This window comes from Castor canadensis, chromosome 5 (genome assembly GCF_047511655.1).
Source record: "Castor canadensis chromosome 5, mCasCan1.hap1v2, whole genome shotgun sequence".
Taxonomy (NCBI): domain Eukaryota; kingdom Metazoa; phylum Chordata; class Mammalia; order Rodentia; family Castoridae; genus Castor; species Castor canadensis.
Genome location: NC_133390.1, coordinates 62,513,691 through 62,540,224, shown reverse-complemented (window position 1 = coordinate 62,540,224; position 26,534 = coordinate 62,513,691). Strand labels below are relative to the sequence as shown.

Genomic DNA, 26,534 nt, shown 5'->3' with positions numbered 1-26,534 from the left:
TGGGAGCTGTGTAGTGGTAAGCCCTTAGGCAAACTACTTGCCTGAAATTTCTGGAAGACCCTTAAGCAAACTAAATCAACCTTCCTAAAACTCAGTTCAAACTTTAGGAATAATAATAATAACACCAATACCTCACAGCTATGTTCTCAGGGTCAATGAGATATATCTGGAAAACATTTGCTAAGTTGCCAGCACACTAAAAATCCTCCTGAGATTGTGATTATTGTTATTTTTATTATGTACTAGCACAGCCTTACACCATTAATTACGTATCTCAAAGAAACAGGCAATGTAATATATATCACTCACTAATATCATAATATATATTATTGAATAATATTTCCTTTTTGAGTCTGCGTTTAACATGTTGTTTATGGTGAATGCAGATGGCATAGAAAAAAATTTTCCCATGAGAAATCCCTAGAACACTTCCAGTACTACGGAAATTTAATATTTTGTTTAATAGACTCACCATCATTTACAGAAAGCAATACAGTGAATTTTTTTAATTAAAAATGTTTATTGGCTATTGCCTTTAATAGATTTACTACATTAAAGGGAAGAAATATTTTTTCAAATGTGCTAATAAGAAAAAGACCTAGGAAATTGAATAATGTTGAACAAAATCTTCAGTGTCATGGACTATATGAATAAAACTCCTAAGCTTTATAGAGATTTCTGGATATTTACTGATACTCCCTCAATAATGGGTTTGGTATTGAAGGAGAATATGAGCATATAAACAAATACAAAACAATACATTTCAAGACAGCCAATCCTGCAGCACAGAATTTCTGTCTTTTATAAGTATCCCTTGCCACTTATGCAGAAGTTAGACCACTGGAAAGAAAAACATAAGATGTTTTCCCAACACATAAAGATACAATAACCAAATAGTAACTACAAACAATGTTCAGTAATGCCCACTAAATTTTGAAAAACAGCAAAATATAAAAGAGTATAAAATACATTTCTTATCCCTATTTTTTAAAAAAAAGATCTTTTTGGTTTTGTTATTGCTATTTTTATAAAAACAATATATATATGCACTCTTCTGTATATTCTTTATAAAAAACTGACAAGTACAGAAAAACACAAAATTAAAATTCCATGTCATACCATCAACAAAAATGTTAGAACAAAGACCACAGAAATCAGGGAGGACCTAGGAAGGACCTCCAGCTTCAGGGTCTTCTGATACCAATTCAACCACTCAAAATCCACAGGCTAAATTTCTTTTTAAGGTCTCAGATATCTCTACTGTTACCCAGTACTCCTGCACTTTTTCCTGTTGTTGTTAAAAACCAGGCCAACAGCAATTAATCAACAATGATGATAAGTAAGGCTAGGACTCTAATCTAAACCTTTTTGTTTCTCAAATTTTAAAGCTGGCAGAATCTTAGAAGTCCCTTTAGTCTGATCCACAATGCCTATCTCCATTTATTCGTGAGGTAATAGACATGGAGAAATTACATGATTTGCCGAGGCATCACAATTGAATAGGATTAAAAAAAAAAAATCATCTAACTGTCAGCCAGGGGTAGGAGTGTGAACACACTGCAAACGAATCCACAGGTCAGAGGGCTACAGTCATTATGTGGTTAGACTATTTATGAGCCTGGAAGGCAGTTCACATTAATCTGAATGACCAGACAAGAGCAGTAAGGCAAACTTCTGGTTCCTAACAGTTAAGTTCATTGGCTCTAGGAAGACAAGTCACAAATAGATCAAGTAGCCAAATGAAGGCGTGCGACATGGCCTTCTGATCACAGGAGAACTGTTTGAGCCCCATATTCCAGTGAGAGGCAAGCGTGGTTGTCACAAGAGCCCTTTTTGAGTGATGCACTCCAGGGCAGCATGGAAGGTAACAGTGTCCACAAGAGCCTCCCAAGAGCATGAAGATCAAAATAAAACTGTCAAGTCAGCGAGATTCCCTCTCCAGTCAGTAGACCCAGTCATCTGCCCTTGGGTCCCAATCCAGCTCAGTGGTCCCTAGAATCTCATCACCCCCTTCAAGGGTGTCTCCTCACCTCTAAAACTTTTGTCTTTGACTAAGTGAATCTTTACTGATTAGGAGAGTTAGTCTAGGAATGTTAAGGTCACAGATCAATCCTTTCTGATCAATCTAGGCCATTCAAGTCTTTAGAAGATATCTCTTCACCCTCATGTAGGCAATTTTGGGCAAATGTTCTTTATTCTGGAAGATCTTAATCCTAAATATAAATTTTTACAACTAAGACCATTTCTTCTTTGCTTCTTCCTATGTTATAACACAAGTGAAGAGTCAGACTTGTATTGCCTGTTTTCAAGATGCTTGTCTGCAGATGAGCTCTTTCAACTGTGCCAATCTGTCACTTTTTAGAGCTTCCCGGATGGAACAGAAAAATCCAAAATAGTGTTCAAAGTTGTGCATCATAAGCAGGACCCCAGCCAGGAGCTCATTGGTTACCAGCAAATGGTGAATATATGCACGGGTATGATTCTTACAGCAGTAACAGGAACACCCTCTCACAAGTGGGTTAAAGTCCTCCTGGTACCTGAGAAAGGAAGTTACAATGACAGTCCAGAAAGTGAAGGATATAAGAAATTCACGACCTAAGCTCTCTGTTCTACTGATAGGGCTGCCAGGGGTGATCCTCCAAATGTTCAGTGGTGGGCACCTGCTCCACATGGCAATGTGGGAAAGAGTTAACATAATGAGTCATGGTGACTCAGGAGTTTTCCTCTAATGGATGCAATCTGCAAGTCTGGGGATTAAGAAGTTCACATGGGCTGGGCTCACACTTGTAACACTAGCTACTTGGGAGGTGGAGATCAGGAAGATAGAGGTTTGAGCCCAGCTTGGGCAAAACTTGTGAGACTCCATCTCAATCAATAAAAAGCCAGGCATGGTAGTGCATGCCTGTGATCCCAGCTATGGCAGGAAGTATAAATAGGAGGATTGGGGTTCAGGCCAGTCAGGCATAAAATGAGACCCTATTTGAAAACTAAGTAAAGCGAAAAGGGCTGGGAAGTGACTCAAGTGGCAGGGTAACTGCATGGCAAGTGCAAGGCCTTGAGTTCAAACCCCAGTGCCACCAAAACAAACAAAGTAATTGGAAGGAGTAAAAGACAATAAACAATGGAATCGGTCTTCCTGACATAAGAGCTTTTCTAAAGTAATAGGTACCTAGCCTTAGTTTTCTGACAAGACAAAATATATAAATTCATCTGCAGAAAAAAAGAAGTTTTTCTTGAACCAAATTTGAGAAGGCCTAAGTAATATCCAGCTATAAATATTTTATGAAGTTATAAACTGAAAAGGGAACAGTTACATAAACTTTTAAAATAGACTAAAATTAAAAAGTCAGAAATCAAAATCTAAACTTACAAAAATTTCTTACTTTTTTTCCTTCAGATTAATTTCAAATGATGTCATTTCTTGGTTACAACCAGTTGTTTTAATTTTCTTTATTTGATCCACGCATTTAATTTCTTCTTGTATCCCATTTTTTTGTAATACTAAAGGAAAAAACCAATAAAAAGTCTTGAATGAAGATCAGATAAAGAGTAGTCGCTGGAAGAATTTAATTTTAGCTATTATTTCATGCCCTTTGACTGTGTAATTCCACTCTTGAAATTATCCTAAGGAAATCACACAAGAAAAAAAAATAGCAACATGTTCCCAGATGGCCACAGACCTATTATCCTAAAGATACTCAACAATGTCTAAGCTAATTATGGTAACAAGTATATAACATATAATCTTACCATCAAGGAATGTTTAAAACAGTTAATATGTACGTGTATGTTGGAGTTTCCCTATGCCTTATCACAATGCACATGCAAACAAATTGGGCTTTGTAACAGCCTATATTCCAAGTAGACAAAAGTTGAACATGGTTTTAATTCATGTATTCTATAGAGACTCTGGCCCTCCAGAGAACCCAGATTATCCAAAATCATATGGGAACCTGAGTTGTTCCTTTGACCTCTTTGCTTTAAGGAGGAATATTCCTGGAACTGCAAAAGAAACACCAGCTACTCTACAAAAAGCCAACTTCCTTGAACAGGTATTTTGGGAACAAATGATAACAATCTCAGTGTTGGCCCAAGAAGAATAGACAGATGGTCTTAAAAAGAAATATTATCAAGGTCAAAGGAAGAAGAGAAGTGACCTAAGCAATAGTGATGTTATAATTTTGTTCACATGAATTTGTGTGTTGATGTGGGACCATAATAAAGCCCTGGCATTTTGAAAAACTCTTTGCCATTTAGGGGAATAATTGTTAAGTTCTTTAATATTTTCCCTAAACGACTTTAATTTATAACACACACAAAATATGACTAATAACACTTTGATTAAAATGTTCAAACTATTTTGGTTTTCCTAATCATGAAGAAACTCAGCTTTCTCTGGCCAGAAAGGAACTTATTCATTCCAGAGAATTTAGCATCAGGTTCTTTTTAGAGCTTTGCATATTCATGGTACTGAATGACTAAGTTACCTCTGTCCTGGTGGAAATAATTTAGTTTGTAAATGAAGTCATGAAAATTTATAAAGTGTTAATGGGATGCCAATCCACATACATTATATTCTGGTCTGTCTAAAAGGACAGGAAAATTGACCTCCTATATATAAGAATTTGATCAACCTGATTTATTTTGTTTCCAGAAATAATCCAATTTAGATTAATGACTAAATTGCTTTATAAAAAAGTATGACATCTTCTGAATGAAATTTTAATCACAAATGGGGAGTAAATTCAACATTTAAAGAAATCTCAGGTCCTACTGAAGTTGAAGGCTGGTGGTGGTCAGGGAAGAGTTTGATGAAAGCAGAAAAAGGAAAAGGAAGCCCCCTCTGAAAGCCGAGGGAAGATTGGGAAGGCCACATGCTCATTCCTACAAGCTGCTTTAAGGGACCCAGGCCCACAGTCTGTGTGCCCTGTCCTTTCCACTGCTAGGTGAGTGTTAGAATCTCAAATAGCTTGCCTTGACTTAGGAATAACTAAACAGTGTAAGAAAATGGCAGTGCTTCAAAGCAATATTATAAGAAAGGAGCTTTCACATCTCAGTGTGCAAAAAAACACAGAAAAGCAAAAAGCAAAATAAGGATCAGACATGCTAAATCTCCCTGTAATTTAATTGCATGGGGTTTGCAAAAAGAAGACAAAACTCTTTTGTAAAAAAACAAATTAACTTTTACCAAGCACTTCAAAGGTTTTCTTCTCTTAGATTTTCATCACAATTCACTCTGAATATTCTTTTCAGGTTGTTAACAGAAGAGGTCTTGTTTTTGTTCACTACAAAATCACATTCTAATACTGATAGGCTGGCTATGGGTATAGTATTAAGTAACTATTAAGTATACTTTTGGGTACCAACATGCTAGGAAATACAGATAAGAATTAAAGATGGAGTTTTAGAAAAGACAGGCTTTATGTGTACCTATTTCTGTCTTGAGACTTCGGCCAAAAATTAATAGGAAATAGAACAAACTTAAGGATAAGACAGAGGTTAACTTCAAAGGACCTACACATCTCTTCAGGATTCGGCTGGTAATCAAAGCTGAAAGTCAGGGCACATCCCCGCTCTGTCACTTGATAAGGAAAAAAACTCTCAAATAAGTCCACTCCTCTCTCAATACACTCCAGCACCTCATCTGGCCGGCTAACACCACAAATGAGCCTGTAAAAGATAACAGTAAGAACAGTGGCACAAAGAAATGCCAGGAATGAAATCAGAGTCTTTCCAATAGGTAGGGCATTAAAAGGAATGAAAATGAAATAATGAAAAACACCAATCAGGTTACAGTGGCAGACAGTGTATAGCAACGTGGTAGGAAAAAACTTAGGACTTTGAAGGAAGAGACTGGGGCTTAAATCCTAGCTCTATTACTTTTGTGCTGAGTTACTTTGAGCAGGATTCTTAACATCTCTGAGTTTTAGTTTTTTTCATTTTAAAAACAAGAGCAATAATACATGTCTTCACAGAATTGCGAAGATTTTTTTTTTTTTGAATAACACTTGGGATTGCACTTATTGGGCAAGAACTTCACCACTCAAGCCACACCCCCAGCCCTTTTGTTATTTTATTTTTGGGATATGGTCTCTAGCTTTTTACATGGGCTGGCTTTGAACTCTCAATGCTCTTCCCTCTGCCTCCCAAGTAGCTAGGATTACAGAAATGAACCACCATGCTTGCTCGTTGTGAGGATTAATGAGATCTGTGAAAAAGAAATGTCTGACTACAGAGACAAGCTCAGTAGTATGCAAATTTCCTTCCTACTCTCCTCCTCTTTGAACAACCTCCCTGGTCTTCATCTAAGCTTTAAAGCCTATCTATGTACTGTACAGATTTTTTAAGGGTGCAAAGCTATGTGCTTTATTTCTCCCTCAAATACTTTCCTCATTTTTACTGTATCTTGCCTGTAATTATTTTTCATAATTGGTTCAATAAAGACATTTTATCTACTATATGTCTCACAAATTCATTTCAACTTCTGATCTCAGAATTTCAGCTCTGTCAACAGGTTATAGGAATCTAGTTATCGATCTTCATATTTTTTGTTAATAAACGTCTACGCTGTGGAATTAAATGGTGTTTTCCCAGGCAAAGGGTAAAGCATTCTGAGAGTGTTACTAGTTCTCAACCAGGTTCTGCCATTAAAACAAATGTGGGAATGTACTTGTGGAACTATTTTTCATGTTTGTTTTTCTACCCACAGCCCCATTTCATGAACTGGAAGAGAAAAGCTTGTGTATGCTCTCATTTCTAAAAGAGGTTAAAAAAAAAAAAAGACTTATGTAATATTAAACAAGCAGAACTCTTAAATATATGCCAGTTTTCCTGACTATAGCTTCCTTCAAGTCCTGCAATGTTTCAGAACTCCACTCCAACTGAAGCTGGCATTTCTACATGCTTACAGAGAGAAAAACAACTCCAGCTTTCAAATTCAGTAACAGACATCTGTGGGCACTTAGCATAAAAAAGTCCAGAAAATGACTAGAAATGCTTGTGCTAAGCTGTTATCTACCCCAGAGTGAAATGAGCACAGGAGGGGAGCAATGAGCACAAGAGAACAAGGTTAAAATTAGGGGCCAAAGGCTAGCTGGAGTGGTAGAAGTACCCTATGGGGGGTGTCCTTCACACAAGTATGTTTAGATATAAAAATTCACTGAGCTGATTCTGATTCATGCACTTTACTGTATGTGTTCTATACCTGGCTTTTAAAAAGTTGTATTATTATACAATAATCAATAGCCTTCAAAGAGTACAACACAACACCCCATTGTCAAACTTCTTAATATATCTTCGGGAGGGAAAAAGCATGAATATTCACACTGAGTAGGATAAAAGGCTACAAAATCAGCTGGGCACGGTGATGAATGCTTGCAACCCCAGCCCTTGGGAGGCTGAGGCAAGAGAACAGCAAGCTTGAGGCCAGCCTGGGCTACACATAGTGAGACCCTGTCTTAAAAAAAAAAAAAAAAAAGGCAAAATATATATATATTTTTTAAAACTGACAGACAGCTGATGGAGTGGCTCAAGCAGTAAGAGTGCCTGCCCAGCAAACATGAGGCCCTGAGTTCAAACCCCAGTGCTGCCAAAAAAAAAAAACCCTGACAGATTCAAAAAAAAAAAAAAAAATCTGACAAATAGCAGATTGGTTCATGCCTTATAATCCCAGCTACCTGGGAGGCAGCGATCAGGAGGATCATGGTTTGAAGCCAGCTCAGACACACAGTTAGTAAGAGCAATACAAAGCTGGAAATGGTGGCACACACCTGTCACCCCAGCTACGAGGAGGTATAAATGGGAGGATCATAGTCCAGGCCAGCCTGCGCAGAAAAGCAAGGCCCTGTTCAAAAAATAGCTAAAGTCAAAAAGGCTGGGGTTATGGCTCAAGTGGGATAGTGTCTGCCTAGCAAGTGCAAGGCCCTGAGTTCAAACCCCAGTATTAAAGAAAAAGAACATAAAATTTTATGTATTTGTCAAGTACAATGTACTTTTGATGTATACAACGTGAAATATTAAATTTAGTCAATTAACAAGTATATTAGCTCACATAATTATTTTTTAAAGAGAGAACACTTACTAACCATTTTCTTTGTACTTTTCAAGAATATATCATAATCTATGCTCACCAGGCTGTGCAACAGATTTTGGTGAACTTTCTCCTATCTCAATGTAATTATGAGTAACGTCTTCCCAACCCTCTTTTCCCCCCAACAACCCTAGCTGCTGATAACTTCTATGAGATCACCTTTTTTAGATTCCATATAAAGGAGAATCATGCAGTATTTATCTTTCTGTACTGGGCTTATTTCATTTAATATAATGACCTCCAGGTCATTAAAAAAAAAAGAAAGAGAAAAATAATTTAGGTAGCCTAATACGACATCAGCTGCTCAGAAGCTTGGAATTTATAACTTTGAACCTCAGAAGTACACAGTGAATCCTGTGACTTACAGAAACCTAAGAACCAACTCTACTAGTGTTGCCAGTCCCCTCAGCTTAAAAAAAAGACACTGCTCGCTACTTGTCTCAAATGTAGGAACTTCCTAAAGGTTATTAGTAGGGCCCATTATCATTCCATTGGGCATCCTAGATTTGCCCTCAGCTTTCTTGGTTTTAAACTGGAGTTTCACATGACTTTTTATACTTGCCCCGAGCTATCATGTTATAATGAATAAAAAAACAATATTTGTATCTGGGACAAGAATGAGAGAAACTGTTAACACTTGACCTAACTTACAAGGATAATTCACATGGCAATTACCCTCTGCTCTACATTCTGCAATCAGGACAGGGCGGCCTTGATGAAAACTTCCCTCATATTCTGCTGGGATAGGACATAATTAAAACATGGATCCTACACAGTCCGCCAGCACTCCTGTCCTGCATCCTAACTGATTACTAACCTTGGTTTGTCCTCTGGCAGCTCTGCAGTGACTGATGATAGCAAGTGCAGTCTGGTTTCCAGAGTTGTTAGATTTCCTTGAAAGCCATCCAGAAGGAAGCCTCCCACAGGCCGCTTGGCTGTCTCTCGTGCTGATCTCAGCCTCTCTTCTATCACATTTCCACCTTCAATTACTCCAATGATCATGCTTTTCTGAAGGATCTGAGGGTAAAAAAAAAAAAAAAAGATTGAATGTTCTTAACCATTTTAAGCATCAAAGACCTTTGTTTACACTAGCCTTACACGGAAGTTCAATGGACAGAAAAGATCTCATGAAGTTGCTACAGATGAAATATTTAAGCAGGATGATATTCCCCATGAACCTTCATGGATCAAGGGCATACACTATTGAAAACACCAAACAGGTAAGGAAAGACTGAGGAAAAATAGATAATCAACATATGTTGTCATGTTCTAGTTTAGATTAAATTAAAGGTACCCTGAGCAGGCATAAGAACAAATAGACAAAAGGAAAAGCTTTAATTAAAATGACTATCCAGGGCTGCTTTAGGCTTCTTCCACCCTTTTAACTACAGATCCAAGTTTAGGAACTTAGAAACAGTTTAGTTGAGACAACTGACCATGATTTGGAAAAGAACAACAAAAATTTACTACTCCACACCATCCTTAAAAACAAATTCAATGGGACAAATATCTCAACATAAAACTTACAGGAAACAGCCAACATTAAAACTTCTCTAGTGAAATATACCATAACAAAGGAAAAGAAAAACTTACCCTTTGAGGGAATAGATAAATATCTACACCATAGAAAGAGTTACAACATATCCTCTAAGGAAACAACTCCACAGAAATCTAGGTACAATATGTGAAAATGAAATTCAGAAAAATAAATGTGAATGCCCCATACAAATATGGAGAGTTACTAAATCTCACCAGTAAGGAAATGCAAATTAGAAAAAAAGAGATGCCATTTTTGCCTACTACAGTAATAAAAAAACCACAGATAACATAGTGGAGGTGAGCGTGTATGGGAAATGACCCTGATACACCCTGACAATTACAGAGTGAAAGAAGTTCAGCTTCTGAGGAGGGCAAGCAGGTAACACCAAAATGTCAATGCTTTTACCTCCGAGTTCCAAAATTCCACCTCCAAATCTCTCTTGTAAATATATCCATTCATATGCACCAAAGTATACTTACTTACAAAGATGTTCAGAATAACGAAAACTGGAAAGTGTAAAAATTCACCAATAAAGACTGAAATAAACGATGACACATTCATAGTATGGCTCCCGATGCAGTTGTTTTAAACAGAATGAAGTAGATGTCCTAATATATGCATCGTCAGGGAGAGTTTCAAGACACAGTTAATGTAAAACAAGCAAATTGCTGAACATGTGATCATATTCATGTATAATAGGCATACATGTCTACGTATTAATTAGATGCCAAGTAACTACAAGAAATAAGGTTTGAAAAGACATAGACAAATCAAAAATGGCTCTCTGGAGAAACAGGGATGGGGAAGAAATATGGAATATTGTGAAAAGGGATTTTCACTTCTTAAGCAGGATGATCAGAATCTACCCATTTGTCTAGGAAATATATTTTGGCTACGATGTGAAGAATAAATTAAGGGTGAGCCTGGCTAAGGATGGGGTAGGAGACAATAGTACTAATGGAAGTGAAAGACCAGATGACTTGGATTAAAGTCATCTCAGGACGAAGGATCAACATAACTTGAATAGTTTTCTGAGTAAAGGATGACTACTGGTTTCTGTTTTGGTAGTCCAGGGATATAAGATGGGGAATAATTCTAGAAAAACAGTACTGGTGAGGCAAGATGACTGCATGCTAAATCTGAGGTATCAGTGGGATGTACAAATGCCAATATTTACTCAGCCATTGAATAGATGAAGTTTAAGTTATGGATATATGTGATACAGATGAGAGTACCCAGGTTAGAATGGCAGATGCTTGGCAGGATGCCACCACTTCCCTCTCCTGCTTCCACAGGAGCCATGGCTAATGAAAAAGTGCTCTTCCTGCAGCACCTGATGTGTCTCCAAGGACCTTGAATGAAACCCATTTGGCATTCCTGACTAGGAAAATATGGAGAAGAAAATAAAGCCAAAATCAGAACCTTGGGGAACTTCAATATTGAAGGGCATTCAGAATAAAGAGGATCTAGTGAATAAGAGGAAGGAATCACAGAAAAAGGAAACGAAGTATGCAGTATTTAAAGCAGAAAATCACTCATGACTAGCATAACCCTATTTGGGAAATTCCCTTCATGAATATAAGAAATATGGTCATATAAATCATGATATAAAATGGAACACTTAAGAATAAAAGGGACGCTATTAGTAATGCTATCAAGGCAACAGCATAAGCATAGGGAATATGGAAAGGGATCCCAGCATTTGACTAATACACAGAAGTAAGGTGAAATGGTAAGGCCAATGGCAACAGCATAGATAAGGGACTTGAGGCTCATGCGACCTTTCTAATAATCATTTTTGTAACATCCCTTGTCCTGCTTTCTATTTATCAAAACATTACTAGTCCTGCAAGGATAATAACTGGCTCAAAGCAATTACTAGCAAGTCAACACTTACTATCCAGACACACAGCAACATACTCATACTGGATTCCTACTGCAGATACTCTTGTTCTATTCAGAATGACAATGAAGTTTCTTTATTTTATGTACACCAAATTTATTAGCCAAGTTATATTTTTATTGCTAAGTTCAAAACAAAATATTCTTCAAACTTAACATGCTTTGGCATGGCAAATCACTGCTCAGGATTACTCCACATAAATAATCTCAAATACTGAAGTTCTTCCCTCTGGTTACTATCTTGTATTCCCTTATGTCCTCTGCTCTCTCCTAGTAAATACCATTTTCCAACTTCATTAATTCTGTTCTCAGGTTCCCTTACTGCAATCCTTACTCCATCATAACTATTTAGCATCAGCAAACATTTACTGGCTTACAATGTGTCAGGCATCTCAGTCCATGAAGATAATATAAAAATGGCATGCAAAAATTGAGCTTAAGTAAGTCACAGTTTAATAAAGATAAATACGTAAAGAAATCACTGCAATACAATATGATTGGGGCCTCAATATAGCTACATACAAATTAAAGGGGTAACAAAGCATAAAGGGAACTTTCTGAAAGCGTCAGGGACTGGCTTCATAGAATGATGAATGAATGAAATGAACCTGATGGAAGCAAGAAAGGAACATGACTGTAGATAAGAAAAGAAGAAACAGTCCAGAAGAATGCCTGGGCAAAGAAGTCCCAGAAAGGAACAGGTGAATGCCTCAAGAACCTGCCAATAATTTAGAAAGGCCAGAGTGTATGCCACAGGAAAAAGTAGCCCCCAATGAGCTGAAGAAATGGCAGAGGCCAGGTCAAAGCAGGCTGTCCATGCCAAGTAAGAGTTGAAATAGAGTCTTTAAATTCTTTAGGAAAATGAGCAATGGGCTCACATTTTTTCTTTACAATGATTTCCTGGAAACCAGAGCTGAAGATGGACTGGACAAAAATGAGAATGGAGGTGGAAAGACTGATTCAAAGGTAACTACCTACACAGGACATGATGAGGTCATGGCTTAAGGTGGGATAGGAAGAGCGGGAAGAAGGCAAATTCTAAGCATATTTAGAGACAATTGGATATTAAATTTGCTTGAGAAAAAAAAGGTGGATATCATGAATTGAAATAAAATATTGAGGAAAAATGGGTTTGAGGAAATAAGAAAAAAAGTCAAAAATAAAAAGAAAAGAAAGGTAGTCTGGTTACCTCCAAGTTTGATGGACATTCTAGTGATGCAACCATTAGCTATAATTCTGAGTTAAGTAGAATGATCTTGATAGTATATATGGTTTTAGAATTATTCAGCAATTAAAACAAAGGAAGGCTGCTTAGAGGCAACATATAAAATGTGATGAAAAGAGAGTCTAAGATAGAATCCTAGCAAGTAATTCTTAGGGTTCAGACAAGAAAAACAGGAAAGCACCATTTGTTGAAGAGACTATTGCATATTCTTAAGATTCCATGGGGGTATTTCTTTTTTTTTGTTTTTTCCATGGGGGTATTTCTCTATTCTGTTCCATTGTTCTGTATGCCACTATCATGTTGTTCTGATTAGTATTGTTTTGGAGTAGATTTTCAGATCAGATGATATAATGCCCCAGTTTTGTTCTTATTTGCTTAAGATTGCTTTTGGCAAGTAAAAAAAACCAAGAAGCAAGGAGCACAGAAATAGAAAAGGTGTATCATGGAGAGAAAGAGTGGTGAGTGTCAAGTGAAAAGAGTGGTTAGTCAGGCAGCCTCACCTCTGACTCTTCCTGTAGCTGCAGACAGTTGTCCAAGAATAGAAGTGATCGGTCTACAGCCTTCCTGGCCCTTTTCATGGAAGTTGCTTCCTCACAAAATGCCTCTCCATCTGAGAGGCACTGGAACCAGTCTGGCTGAAGGGCCTGCTGAATTGCCATGAACTTGGAAACGGTCATTTCTACTCGTCCTCCAACACCCCACACAGATACTGACTGCCATGGAGCAAGAAGATGAGGAATTATCAAGAGGAAAACTCAAATAAAAGGAAAGTAATACAATGATAAAGCAAAATTCTTTATATCTGGATGTCTTAACATCCTAGACATGGTAAAACAAAAAAAATTGTACTATATTCCAAATTCTTTAGAGATCTTATAACCCAAAGAGAATTCTTCAATGGTCATGCAAGCCAACTTCTGAACTAGCCTCCAATGAATTATTTATTATACTTTTCTGGCACAATCTTTCAATGCCCCTCATTCCATCTTCCCTACTGTACGCACATGCTTACTGTTCCTAAGTAAACCACAACCTTTGATTCTTCTCTGCCTTTGATATCATTGTACCCTCTGACTGGAATGCCTTTCTCCTGCTTTGCCCAGCAATACACTATGCATCCTTTAAGAAGCTGAATTTAAATGTCATGTACTCTATGTGTTCCTCCAAACTTTCCTGGGTATAATCGATTGCTCACTTCTTTTAAGCTCTTAGAGCAATTTGTATATTTTTACTCATATTTCTTTTATCACATCATTGTATATTTGTTTGACTAGAGCATCCCAATTTACGACTGTACCCCAAAAGCAGTCTATTGCCCTATACACTGCATTTAATAAGCAGTTACTAGATTGAGGTAGATACAGATGATGTGCAAAGACATCAATCCCTAGTTTGTGAGACTTGGTATTTAATATTCCATCTTTGGTTACTCCTTCCCTAAACTATCTCTGTTCTTAGAAGAAATCACCAAGGACATAGATGGAGAGGCCACATGTAGTCTTTTTAGTCTGTACTAAGACATAAGAACGCTGTTTAAATGAATACTCTTCCCCTGTCAAACGGGGTACATAACTGACTGAGGTCAAAATACTTCTTCTGACTTCAAATTGTAAAATAAAAAGCTTAACACTGAAAAATAATGGAAAATAATACTTGTAGGTAATGACTAATAGCTACTGTCAACTTCAATAAAGTGAGTGCAAGGAACACACTGAAGCCCTGCCTGATACTGTCCAGATGGGATGAATAGTTTTAAAGAAGTCCTTTTGCTACCATCCTTTACTATCTACAACCTCTGGCTGCAGATCCAGCTTTTTTTCAAATTCTACCAGCAAGCAGTATTATACTGAGGTTCTACTATATTTAGTTATGCATGTGGTAACACTCATCAGCAACTTTTTCCACTCTTCCTGAAGCTGTTAAAACTGCAAATAAAGCATAGCATCAAAAGATTATTGTCTTCTCCCCTCATAGCAATTTCTTTTTCTGGCATGTACTTGACCCTCCTCCACCCTAAGATTTTTTGCAATAATAAAACTGCTGAGGATATATTCCTCACCTTAACTCATCCTTGAGTAGTCTATTTACTTTTATAAACCATCTCATCCATTAACATCATCAAAATAAACAGAAGACATAAAGGAATCATCACAGACAGAGGGAGCATAGCATTTGAAGGACATGATAAGCTGACTTCCTAGGACAAAGGGGCAGTCTATGAAGCCCTTCTGAAAACACACCTTGTTTGTTACATAACCAGCTGGGCAGGGGCTGACTGGATCGTGCAGGGAACAGTATAACAGTGATTCTGGCATGCCTGTATAAACACAAAAAAAAGACCCACTGAAAGTGCTTCCATCAACAATTACATTGTGTTGTAACAGGGAACAGCTTCACAATGTGTACAAGTGGATAAAGTAAACTCCAATCACAGTAAATACTTGGCACCTTATTTTGGAATTATAGAAATCTACTAACAAGAATGAAAAGATTACTATGAAATCTACTAATATAAAAGAAGACTTGTATGTGATGGTTTAGTGTATAATGATGTAATGAGTTGCTACAAAGGAAAGATATATGTTAAAGTATGAGATACAATGGAAATATTTAGTGACATAATGACCCCACTCCACTTTATTTAAGGAATTTAATATCAAGTATGCTTATTCTAGAGCCATCCAAAAGGAAGTAGCTACTAGAAAAATGAAATGATATAGTCAGAAAGTAATCTCACTAACAATAAATCTCATTAATAATAGTGATGTGTCCTTCGGGGCAGCTTCTACATGAAAGCTGTGGGTACTGCAAATGGATCTCATTCTCAGTATGTTTTATTGACTCAAGATGACAGTTTCTCTGTACAAGGAATGGAAGGAGGGATAATAAAGTGAATTCGACTACGATATATTATAAGAACTTTGGTAAATATTACAATATACCCCTAGTACAATAATAGTAATTTTAAAAAATGAATTTCTTAGGTTCCTTAGTCAAAGACAGTTGCTGAAAAAAAAAAAATCCACAAAATGAGTAGCAAACCACAGGTGCTTAAGCTTCATGTGCTTCCCCACATTTTCCTTAAGGGAAAAAAACAAAATAAAACAGTATTCCACTGAAAAGAGACAAAAATAAATAAAGCAAATTAAAAAAAACTCTTGTAGTTTTTCACCTTATTTTCTTCAATTTCAATTATGACAATTATTTTTAGAGAGTGTGTACTAGGTATGTTCACTTAAAATTATATGCTTGTATACCTTAAAACTGGTGATTAAAGTTGGCCTCAGGTCAAGGAGAATAATATTATATAAGTTCCTCTGCTGAACCAACAAGTTACCATGTAGCTTCCTTCAGCAGCACAAGACTGAATAACCAAGGAAACAGGATTTTCATTCACTTAAGTGAATCCTAGACATTGGGGCAAAGCTGTAGAAGAATGTGGTTCTCTAGTTGTTATTAGATGTTTTCTCTAAGCAAATGGGCACATAGATCTGTATATAAAATCCTACTTCTAGAACAAAACATATTATATATCAGAATATGCCTGTCTATATATATAAACTTTTTTTTTTTTTCATTTTTCTTTTATTATTCATATGTGCATACAAGGCTTGGTTCATTTCTCCCCCCTGCCCCCACCCCCTCCCTTACCACCCACTCCACCCCCTCCCGCTCACCCCCCTCAATACCCAGCAGAAACTATTTTGCCCTTATCTCTAATTTTGTTGTAGAGAGAGTATAAGCAATAATAGGAAGGAACAAGGGGTTTTGCTGGTTGAGATAAGGATAGCTATACAGGGCATTGACTCACATTGATTTCCTGTGCGTGGGTGTTACCTTCTAGGTTAATTCTTTTTGATCTAACCTTTTCTCTAGTACCTGGTCCCCTTTTCCTATTGGCCTCAGTTGCTTTAATTTCAGCTTTAGTTTCTCTGCATTAAGGGCAACAAATGCTAGCTAGTTTTTTAGGTGTTTTACCTATCCTCACCCCTCCCTTGTGTGCTCTCGCTTTTATCATGTGCTCATAGTCCAATCCCCTTGTTGTGTTTGCCCTTGATCTAATGTCCACATATGAGGGAGAACATACGATTTTTTGTCTTTTGGGCCAGGCTAACCTCACTCAGAATGATGTTCTCCAATTCCATCCATTTACCAGCGAATGATAACATTTCGTTCTTCTTCATGGCTGCATAAAATTCCATTGTGTATAGATACCACATTTTCTTAATCCATTTGTCAGTGCTGGGGCATCTTGGCTGTTTCCGTAACTTGGCTATTGTGAATAGTGCCGCAATAAACATGGATGTGCAGGTGCCTCTGGAGTAACAGTCTTTTGGGTATATCCCCAAGAGTGGTATTGCTGGATCAAATGGTAGATCGATGTCCAGCTTTTTAAGTAGCCTCCAAATTTTTTTCCAGAGTGGTTGTACTAGTCTACATTCCCACCAACAGTGTAAGAGGGTTCCTTTTTCCCCGCATCCTCGCCAACACCTGTTGTTGGTGGTGTTGCTGATGATGGCTATTCTAACAGGGTGAGGTGGAATCTTAGTGTGGTTTTAATTTGCATTTCCTTTATTGCTAGAGATGGTGAGCATTTTTTCATGTGTTTTCTGGCCATTTGAATTTCTTCTTTTGAGAAAGTTCTGTTTAGTTCACATGCCCATTTCTTTATTGGTTCATTAGTTTTGGGAGAATTTAGTTTTTTAAGTTCCCTGTATATTCTGGTTATCAGTCCTTTGTCTGATGTATAGTTGGCAAATATTTTCTCCCACTCTGTGGGTGTTCTCTTCAGTTTAGAGACCATTTCTTTTGATGAACAGAAGCTTTTTAGTTTTATGAGGTCCCATTTATCTATGCTATCTCTTAGTTGCTGTGCTGCTGGGGTTTCATTGAGAAAGTTCTTACCTATACCTACTAACTCCAGAGTATTTCCTACTCTTTCTTGTATCAACTTAAGAGTTTGGGGTCTGATATTAAGATCCTTGATCCATTTTGAGTTAATCTTGGTATAGGGTGATATACATGGATCTAGTTTCAGTTTTTTGCAGGCTGCTAACCAGTTTTCCCAGCAGTTTTTGTTGAAGAGGCTGCTATTTCTCCATCGTATATTTTTAGCTCCTTTGTCAAAGATAAGTTGCTCATAGTTGTGTGGCTTCATATCTGGATCCTCTATTCTGTTCCACTGGTCTTCATGTCTGTTTTTGTGCCAGTACCATGCTGTTTTCATTGTTATTGCTTTGTAATATAGTTTGAAGTCAGGTATTGTGATACCTCCTGCATTGTTCTTTTGACTGAGTATTGCCTTGGCTATTCATGGCCTCTTGTGTTTCCATATAAATTTCACAGTAGATTTTTCGATCTCTTTAATGAATGTCATTGGAATTTTGATGGGAATTGCATTAAACATGTAGATTACTTTGGGGAGTATCGACATTTTTACTATGTTGATTCTACCAATCCATGAGCATGGGAGATCTCTCCACTTTCTATAGTCTTCCTCAATCTCTTTCTTCAGAAGTGTATAGTTTTCCTTGTAGAGGTCTTTCACATCTTTTGTTAGGTTTATACCTAGGTATTTGATTTTTTTTGAGGCTATTGTAAATGGAATTGTTTTCATACATTCTTTTTCCGTTTATATAAACTCTTCATCCTCTGCTTTATAACTGAGGCTCAAAGGTGATAAGACACATGTATCCCATGCAAGTTCTTCCTTCTGGTCTTTGCTCAAGGATTGGAGTACCTTCCCCATACCTGTCCACAATCACTGCTGCTCCAACTCCTGATTTGGCTAACACCTGCTCTCCCTTGCCCCAAGTAAGAATCTTTTCTGCATTCTGATCACCTTCTACATGTACCCAGAACAAGATATATGCTCTTTCCATTGGGCTGTCATGACATATGCATATACCCCTAATTCTGCAAAGCAGTCCCCACATTCTGGTAAGAATTACCTGTTTTATCTTTATCCTAGATTGGCTCTCAAATCCATAACAGCAGGAACTGTTTCCTATTCAACTTTGAACCTTCAATACCTGATTCTTAAACATTCAAAAGATATTTATTAAAACAATAAATAAATGTATGAAAGAAGTATCAGCAAGTCAGTAATACCTCCAAACCCCAAACTAACACATCACAAAGCACATACAAATAATTTAATATTTTACCTATAAAGTTTCCAACTCCTTTTTTATATTCTGCCAATATTTCATGATGTTCTGCCCTATTAGTAAAACAAAAAAATACATAGAATAATGAGTCATTCTGCACACTATATACAACAACTGAAGCCCTCTTTTCTTCACCCAAAATAAGCTATGCTGTAGTAATTATGGTGTTGAACAACAAAGCGCATCATTACTTAAGAGTCCCAACTACCCAGGCTAGGTTCATTAGTCAAAGTCAAGGTCTTCAATTTGCAAGTGGCTCTTTGAGAAGAGAAACTCGTAAGGATCAACTGAATACTTGGGATTTCCTTCTCTTGTCCCTTTAAAATCACTGTTATTAGCACAGTACTATGGAGTTATCTGCTCATACGGTAGGCTCTCCAATTCAGTATAAACTCAGCTAGTACATAACACAAAATGAATTAATTCTATTCATTCTGTTTCCATAGAGAGATCCTAGCAAATACAAGTGCAGAGCATAAAAAACTTTGAGGCTGATGCATGACAACAGCCTCTGAAGTAGAAGTTTAACTCTTACAGAACAACCCCTGCCCTGTCACTACAGGGAGCAGTAGCAATGAGGACAGTATGGACTTCCAAGTTTGGAGGAAAGTAAAGTAGTGCTAACATACAGGTCCAACCTGTGGTTCCCAATTAGAGCTAAGTGTTATGTAACAGTTTAATATCTCTCTTCTGATTTTATCCTGAAAATCTACAAAAAATACATATAAGCAAAAGAAATCCTCCTCTTTGTTGCATCTAATTAAGGTAACTAAGTTGCTGCTAGAGTCAAACTTGAGTGGCTGGCTTCGACACTTACAGGGATGACAGGGTAAGCTGAGCCATGGCTGGAACCCCATGGACACTATGCAGAGTGTGGTGGGTCAGGTGGGGGGCAGAGCCAGTCCTGGTGTACAGAAGGCAGCCTGGGATGTCCATACTGCGGTCCCCTGCTTTGCCCAGGCTTTGTATTGTTCCTAGACGACAGCCATTAACAACCTTGGTAAGACACAGCTTCATCCTTAGGAATTCCTCTAGGTCCTGACAAGAAAAAGCATTATCTTTAGGAGAGCTTCACCAGCTAAAGGCTAAACATTTCACAAAGACAGCAACCTTCAGAAAAATCATGGCTATCATGTTTATTACTACTTACAGTTTGTGATTTCTCTTGGGCTATTAGGAAGAGGAAAATGGAAAAAGATAGACTAAGACACCTTCCCTAAAGTCCCAGTGCAATATGATGACATCAACTATTAAATTTAGTTACAAATTTTTGTCTGAGGTAATGAAAGTCAAGCAAATGGAAGGATGAAAGTAGAAACACTAATCGTGAAGCCAAGGTTACTCTCAGTCTTGACAATGTATACAAAGGCATCACACTGCTTAGGCCATACTGATTATGGACCTGAACCTTTGTTTTCATTCTCCAGCTTGAGAGAATACTAAGCAATCTCTTGACTTTGCTAATAATGCTGCTCAGTAACGAAAACAGACCCCAAACAGCACTCTCTATTTAACTATATGAATAGAGGGGCGAGGAACGGCGGCCCCCAACTGCAGTCCCAGCTATTTGGGAAGCAGATATCAGTAGGATCATGGTTCAAGGCCAGCCTTGACAAAAAGTTGGCAAGATTCATTTCAGTCAGTAAGCTGGGATGGTGGTGTATGCCTATTGCCAAAGGTACACAGAAGACATAGGTAGGAGCATTGTGGCCTGAGGTCATCCCTGAGCAAAAATGAGAAACACTACCTTAAAAATAAAATAAAGCAAAAAGGGGCTGGGGGCATGGCTCAATAGATAGAGCACCTGCCTAGCATGCATGGGGCCCTGAGTTCAAATCCCAGTACCAATAAAAAAAAAAAAGAACATATGAATATACATCAAAGACTATGCATTAAAAGGTGCAGAAATTATCTTTAAGGTGGAATTATATTCCAATTTATTCACAGCTGATATCCAAGCATAAGTGAGAAACTGCACGGATCATATATATGACTATAAATATTTTTCATTACTTTTGCAATCGGGAAAGCCAAGTCTCTGTTTAAAGAAAAAAAATCAAGATATCCTTTCTAACTTCCACAGATACAAACCAGGGGTTGGGGGGGAACAACCCAGAAAACATTACCAATTATATTTGTTAGATGCTATAAATAATTAGTATTGAATGAGACAAATCCACTAGCTGCACTATAGAACTTGAGAAGCAGGTACAGCAGATCATTTGCAAAATGTGACTGGACATATCAACACTACACATACTCTATTACATCCTACAGCAAGTGCCATACCCTCTGGAATTCTAAGTCTTATTAGTAGATAAATTATTATAGCTACCTGAGAAACTCCAACCTTGGGTCCTATTCTCTCAAGCTTTACTTTCGAAGTCAGCTATTGTTTAAGATGCAGTCAAACAAGCTTATCTATCATTAGTTAAAGAAATACATGTTCTCCCTCATATGTGGACATTAGATCAAGGGCAAACACAACAAGGGGATTGGACTATGAGCACAGGATAAAAGCGAGAGCACACAAGGGAGGGGTGAGGATAGGTAAGACACCTAAAAAACTAGCTAGCATTTGTTGCCCTTAATGCAGAGAAACTAAAGCAGATACCTTAAAGCAACTGAGGCCAATAGGAAAAGGGGACCAGGTACTAGAGAAAAGGTTAGATCAAAAAGAATTAACCTAGAAGGTAACACCCACGCACAGGAAATCAATGTGAGTCAATGCCCTGTATAGCTATCCTTATCTCAACCAGCAAAACCCCTTGTTCCTTCCTATTATTGCTTATACTCTCTCTACAACAAAATTAGAGATAAGGGCAAAATAGTTTCTGCGGGGTATTGAGGGGGGAAGCGGGAGGGGGTGGAGTGGGTGGTTAAGGGGGTGGGGGCAGGGGGGAGAAATGAACCAAGCCTTGTATGCACATATGAATAATAAAAGAAAAATGAAAAAAAAAAATAAAAATAAAAATAAATAAAATAAATAAAAAAAAAGAAAAATCCAAATAAAGACAACAATAAGATATAAAAAAAAAAAGAAATACAGGAAAGTAAACATTAGAATCTTAGACATAAGAATAACTACTTTCTGTATAGTTCAAAAGAGATTTCATGTTAAATTACAAAAGCTAGTATAAATGTTTGAGGAAAGCTGGGTCAATTTTCTCCAACTATAACATCATTATTTCAAGTTATCACAAATGTAGAAACATAAAATCAACTGTCATTAGAAGCTACAGAAATGGAGAATGTTAAGGGGAAAATGTTATATATTAAAAATGAATAGTATAAAAGATGTTTAAAAAAAGAAACTCTGGTACACATTAAAACTGGTAAGAGAAGAAACTATATCCCCTCAAATTATAAAAACATAATTACAGGCAATAAGAATGTAATCTGAAAAATATGAGAATTACATGCCTTATTTATCTGATAATATTCATTTCACATGTTAAACTTTATTTTATTTTAAACCAACAGATCTCTGAAGACATTGTACAGCAAAACTTAAGGCAGTATTTTCCAAGCTAAGCAAGCTGTGGAGAACTAAAGGGGGGTAAGCACAAAGACAGGAAATGTACCTTACAGCTGATGAATCCAGTATCTGTTGTGCTGACTAAATGTTGGAATCAAACTATGGAGTACAAGGAGGGTCTGAAACATAAACCAGACTTATGAAAATTTAGTGGACCAGGATTACTCCACACTGAAGTAACAAGAGCACTTCCTCCTTTACACACATATCTGAGTATCAAAGAAATGATTCATTCGAAGGAGCTATTTCAGAAAGGGCTGGAAACCAGAACTTTCTGGTTCTTCCCATTACTCCACAACATGCAGTTGTATTTTTAAATTATGTTCAGATAAAGATAAAAAGAACCTTCATAGGATAAAAATAGTACATATGAAAAGTAAAATTTAAGATGAATGGATAAAAAAAAATATGGTATATGTGTATAATGGAGCATGATTTCAGCCACAAAGGTGAATGAAATCATGTCATTTACAGGAAAATGAACTGAACTAGAGACCAATGTTAAGTGAAATAAGCCCCACACAGAAGGACAAGTATCACATGTTTTCTCTCATATGTGGAAACTAAAATAGTAATAATAAATAAAAGAGGACCTGAAAATAGGAGAGAGACCACTAGGGAAAATACTAGGGAGGGTAAAGGGATGAGGTAAAGAGCGAGGAGAGGGTAACAGATACGTGTATGTATGGAACTACCACTGAGAAACCCACTGCACAACTATAATGTGAAATTAATATGCATTAATAACTTTACTGATACTTTTAAGTCAAACTTATAAGGCTCCATTTCTCCACTTTATGAATAAATTACATAAACAACTGATCATCAAAGCTTCTGAGGAGTTCAAGGTCATCTTTTTCATGCTGAGTTAACTCAATTCCAGGTGAAAACAACAAACCACAAAGCTCTAGTAAACTTTTAGAAATGCTAAAAAGAGTTTACACAGGTCCACCATTGCTACCACGGGTGGCCTTGGACTATGATTCTCCTACTTGTGCCTACTGAGTGGCTAGTGTTATAGCAGGGAACCACCACACCCTGTCTATTTGTTGAGATGAGGCCTTAGTATTTTTTGCCTGGGCTGGCCTTGAAGCACAATCCTCTCAATCTCTGCTCCTGAGTAGCTTCACTTTTAACCCAAGGTTTGTCATTGGTAGCACTAAAGGACATCAGCTGCCAGTTCCTAGATTCATTGTGCGATAAAATGCTTTTAATCCCCTAACGATCAAATTTAAAATCCTCAGCTTAGCATACTGAACCTACCAGCTCAGTTGAGAAAAACACCCACTCAGTTTTCTCCACAGTGCAAGACTTTGAATGTGCACTCACATTCTGCTGTTTGGGGCTTCTTAAAAGTTCCACCCTAAGGTGGTGGTACAGGCCTGGAATTCCAGCTATTGGGAGCCAGAGGCAGGATTGTGAGTTCAAGGCTGGCCTGGGCTACACAGCAAGACCTTGACTTTAAAAAAAAAAAAAAAGGAAACTGAGGACAGCACCAGAGAATGCACTTTAGCTGGAAATCAACACTCAGAAAAGTAAAATGCAATTTGCCCACAGCTAGAAGAGCTAACACTTCCTTTCCTCATTCACTGTTCAATGTATGGTAAATGTTTTTCTAATTGTACCTCTTCTTCTCAAATATAAGTTTTTATTATTAAGTAATGTATATAACATAGACACACATGCATATTTATGTACACAGTTTTAAAAACATGCTTTGTGAGTAATATAACCACAAACCAAAACAAAATGCAGACCAATGGTCTCCAAAATACTCTGATTTTTATTTGCCTTTATCATTACCCTTCCCCATCCATTTGTGAGTCTCACATTTCTGGTATGATGCTTTCTACTTCTACAGATGGGGTTCCTGGAAAAGTCCTAAGGAACACCCATTTGAGTACAGGGACAAATGGCGGGGTGTCATGGATCTGTGCCTTTACAAGGACTAACAAAGACTCCCTGCACAGAAGGCAACACTGTACCTGTCCTAACACTACTCACACCACCCCTGTTCCTCAACTCACCAGGACAGGGCAATCTAAAAATGGTTCTTAAATGAATTTTCTATATACTGCGGTGCAAAGATGTGCAAAATTCGCTAAGGGAATACAGAAAGCTTAGGTGATCACATTTCTTGTGAAAGGAAAACTATAAATATTTATGAATAAACACCCACATCTCCTCTACCTCCCCCATACAGACTCTGAAATATATATGCATAGAAAAAGTCTGAAGGACATCTAAAAAATATGGTGCACTGAGCTGACTCAAAAATAAAGGATGCTAAAATTCTAGAAAACAGTAACAGAGTATGAGGAAACAGTTTGGAGGGAAAGTATTCGAAAACACTTACACTATTTATAGGGGAAAGAGATACTGAATGTTAAACTTTATTAAGTATATATGTTAAACCTTTAGAAATAACCGTTGAAGAAATTAATGAAAGAATGTATAACTTCCAAACCTGTGGGGGTAGGAAGGAGAAGGATAAAAAAATTTTGTTAATCCAATGAAGGCAAGGAAAAGAAACCAAACAAAGCACATCAAAAACGGAAAATACAAACTAAGATGGCAGAAGTCCAAACGTCAGTGATCACAAAAAAAGTTACATTGAATTCATCCACTGAAAGGCCTAACAACAGTAGTAACTAACTGCGTACTTACTATGTGTCAAATACTGTTCTTTACATTTTAACTCCATTAATTCTCATCAGCCACACACTACACATGCTATTATCATCTGCATTTTAAAATTAGGAAAACAAGGCAAATAAAGTTACCAGGGATAAGTCTAGCTGTAGAGAGTATACCCTTAATAGGTTACTAATTTATTAGAAGTTGCAATTTGTCCATGAGCACCTCAATGTACACATATTAACTGTAAAATTAAAGTTTAATTTTATAGTCACATTTTCTATTTTGTTATTATTATTCTTTTCCCTTCTCCCTCCTCTACTTCTAATCCACCCTCCACAATCTTTCTTTACACTCATCTAAACATTTAGACATATTTGTATGTGGGAGAGGATTTGCTTTTCAAAAATGGAAATGTACTATACTATATGCACTTCTCTGTAACTTGCGTCTCTCTCGGGAATACAAAATGGCCATCCTTCCCAAAGAAGAGACCTGAAGCTGACTTACCCGTTTAAAAGAACCACTTCCTTGACATGGCAAGGTTTGAATGTAACACAATTTACTTGACCATCCCCTTTCTGGTGGACAGTGAAGTTATAGAGCAGGTCCTAGAATCGCTGCAGTCTGACAGCAGTTTTCCTGACATCATTTGCACTAATTTCAAGTGAACCTGAGTTTGCATTTCCTGGCAGTGTTTTACATACAGTGATTTTTAATCACGACAACACTCCATTTTGCCATTAAGAAAACTGAAGGGGTGGGAGTTCCGACAAGTAGCTGGGTCCAAAACTGCAGAACTAAATCACTACTCTGCCTAGCTCGGAACATTCGAGGAAGGCCCACACTCCCAAACACCCTGGTAGTTCAGAAAACACTTCCGGCAGAGAACCTTACCCTCGAGCAAAGGCCGGGTCAAGTGGCGGCCTTTTTCTTTTCTCTCAGAGATGCCGCCGACGCCCACGCGGTTCGGGAGAATCCGAGCTTACAGAAACCAAGATCTACTAGGAAACCCAGAAAAGGGAAGGAGAGACACAGAGAGAGTAAAATGAAAATTTCTGGAACACAACCACGAAGTAGTGGGGAAGAAGCGACTCGCCCTCCCTACCAGCCCCATACCAGCAGAAGAAGGGGACTCTTACCTGCAAACTTCCCACTCTTTCGGCCTTCAGAACTCTAAAACTCCTTGCTGTTCATAACACGTGCAGGGTTTGCAGAATCCTCTGCCGGCTGAACCACCGCCTCCCGGGCAGAACCAATCAGGGAGCTTGCGTCATCAGCAGGCGCCAGGAAGATGAAAAGACCCTATCAAAGCATGTCTGTAGAGTGCCGCTGTTGCCATGGTAACTGAACGACTGCACTCCATCTGCGCGAAGCCTCTTGGGAGTGGTGGTTCGGTGGCTTCAGACACCTGCCTTCCTTGTATGGAAGGA

At 37.6% G+C, this 26,534-nt stretch overlaps 1 protein-coding gene across 6 annotated transcripts; it reads right to left on the bottom strand.

Moving 5' to 3' along the window:
• Positions 1–226: 226 nt before the first annotated feature.
• Positions 227–26,476, bottom strand: Qtrt2 (queuine tRNA-ribosyltransferase accessory subunit 2). 6 transcript variants are annotated; one of them, XM_074073190.1, is made up of 11 exons: positions 26,244–26,476; positions 25,999–26,105; positions 22,511–22,583; positions 19,744–19,964; positions 18,924–18,979; positions 14,997–15,073; positions 13,257–13,469; positions 8,907–9,106; positions 5,519–5,670; positions 3,384–3,501; positions 227–2,537 (listed from the first exon to the last, which is right to left on the bottom strand). In XM_074073190.1, the coding sequence occupies exons 4-11, from the start codon at positions 19,941–19,943 to the stop codon at positions 2,306–2,308; spliced, it is 1,248 nt and encodes a 415-aa protein (XP_073929291.1). In that variant the 5' UTR covers positions 19,944–19,964; positions 22,511–22,583; positions 25,999–26,105; positions 26,244–26,476; the 3' UTR covers positions 227–2,305. The 6 variants fall into 6 exon arrangements, with proteins under 6 accessions (XP_073929291.1, XP_073929292.1, XP_073929287.1 ...); XM_074073191.1 differs by having other exon boundaries at positions 25,999–26,102; XM_074073186.1 differs by lacking the exon at positions 22,511–22,583 and having other exon boundaries at positions 228–2,537.
• Between the last annotated feature and the right edge of the window lie 58 nt (positions 26,477–26,534).